The sequence below is a fragment of the Salvelinus sp. IW2-2015 genome, linkage group LG7 (genome assembly GCF_002910315.2).
Source record: "Salvelinus sp. IW2-2015 linkage group LG7, ASM291031v2, whole genome shotgun sequence".
NCBI lineage: Eukaryota > Metazoa > Chordata > Actinopteri > Salmoniformes > Salmonidae > Salvelinus > Salvelinus sp. IW2-2015.
In genome coordinates, this window is record NC_036847.1 from 14,233,660 (window position 1) to 14,235,385 (window position 1,726).

A 1,726-nucleotide genomic window follows, 5' to 3' on the forward strand; every position below is an offset into this window, starting at 1 on the left:
AGCTGGAATGAGCAGAATGCTTAGGTTGGCTACTCTATTTCATTGAGATTATAAAAGAACTGGAATTTAAAAAATATAAAGAAATCACCAATAAAAAAACTATATTGTTGTGACAGGTCTGGCCATTTACCGTATGATTGAGTTCAATCGGTCTACTCAGTTAAGGCTACAATTAAAAACCTATTCATGTAGTAATTGCAGCATTCTTCATGAATATGCCCCCCACCCATGTCTCCGGGCGGTCTCTACACCTGCAGAGTCCGCGGGCGACGGACAGCTGGGTTCCCACACAGGACACCATGAAAAAAAAGCACACATTTGTTTCCATTTGTAACACCATCATTTAGCAGATTGTAAAGATTGATAACACCCGGTCTCTATTGGTAGAGAGAAGACTGGAAACCCGCCCCTCTCTTGCAGCTGGGAGTTTCTCATTGGTCCAACCCTTCAAATGTTCCCGCTTTAGTCACTCCCCGAACCCTCTGGAAAGATAAATTCAGCCTGAGTTCACCTCCGCCACAAACTGTCAAGTAGGCTACAAACTTAACGTTTGAAACGCTCACGAGGATATCACATGAACTTTTCTAACAGAACTAGCAGGTATTTACCTATTTTTTGTTGTTGTACATTGTAGCAGAAATATTTAGCCTATATTTTTGCTTTTCAAGACGACAAAATAAGAAAATGAAAGTTGTCGGATCTACCTGCGCCCTGAAAAACACTGAGGATGTGGTTCGTTGTCTCTCGGAGCAGAGTATGACCATCTCCAAGTGTAAGATCCCACTGTTGGACGAGCAGATGAGTGTATTTCTGCAGGACATGAACAGCTGCTACAGCAAACTAAAGGAGCTGGTGCCCACTCTGCCAGCCAACAAGAAAGCCAGTAAGATGGAGATTCTGCAGCATGTCATCGATTATATCTGGGACCTGCAGGTCGAGCTGGACACACCGGGCAAGCAGCAGATCTCAGGTGTAATCCGCACTCCTCTGACAACCCTCAATGCAGAACTCGCCAGCATCTCTGTGGAGGTATGTATACAAAACAATTGCAGCAAATGTATTGTTGCCATAGGCCTGTTACAGATTCAAGTGTAAAATGAGACCCCTGCATATTCCTGTGCTAAAATCAAGTTCTGTGTCAAACTTACCATTATCCATTACTCTTATTTTTCACAGAACGGATGCGCTGATGACAGAATTCTCTGCCGTTGATCAAGGAAGCAACAGAACGAATCATTAGCAGAAAGAACGATGTTGCCAGCCATGCATGACATGTCGTCGCATCTTATGTCTTACATCCAGCAGTGGAACGACGTGGAAGTCCATGATGTGCATAGATAGACATTCAGGAGTTGAAACTACGAAGTGTCAGGTCAGCGGCGCTGTCCCCAAGCAGCCACAGGTGTCCTGCTGTCGCCATGAAGACAAGTGTGCTGGTCGACCTGAGGATGACAATCAACAACAATGCATCCTAACCCAACGAGCTCTTAGATGTTGATACATGTTGGACTTTATGTGAAAGAATCTTTCATTCCATGTTCGATTTCTATTGTCTGTATTTTGTTTGTCATACCTAGAAAATATGTATATATTTTTTGCAAAAAAAAAGTAAATTTCTCAGATTGAGCTATATTTGTATTGTATATTACAATGATGCAGATGTGATCCCAATATTGTTTTTATAACAATGTACTTATGGTGTTTTTATTAAAACAAATATGGTAGA

General features: G+C 42.0%; 1 protein-coding gene across 1 annotated transcript; it reads left to right on the top strand.

Annotated features, from left to right (window-relative positions):
• The first annotated feature begins 518 nt into the window (after window positions 1-518).
• LOC111966452 (DNA-binding protein inhibitor ID-1) lies at window positions 519-1,726 on the top strand. The gene is made up of 2 exons (XM_023991089.2): window positions 519-1,029; window positions 1,177-1,726. The coding sequence occupies exons 1-2, from the start codon at window positions 685-687 to the stop codon at window positions 1,210-1,212; spliced, it is 381 nt and encodes a 126-aa protein (XP_023846857.1). The 5' UTR covers window positions 519-684; the 3' UTR covers window positions 1,213-1,726.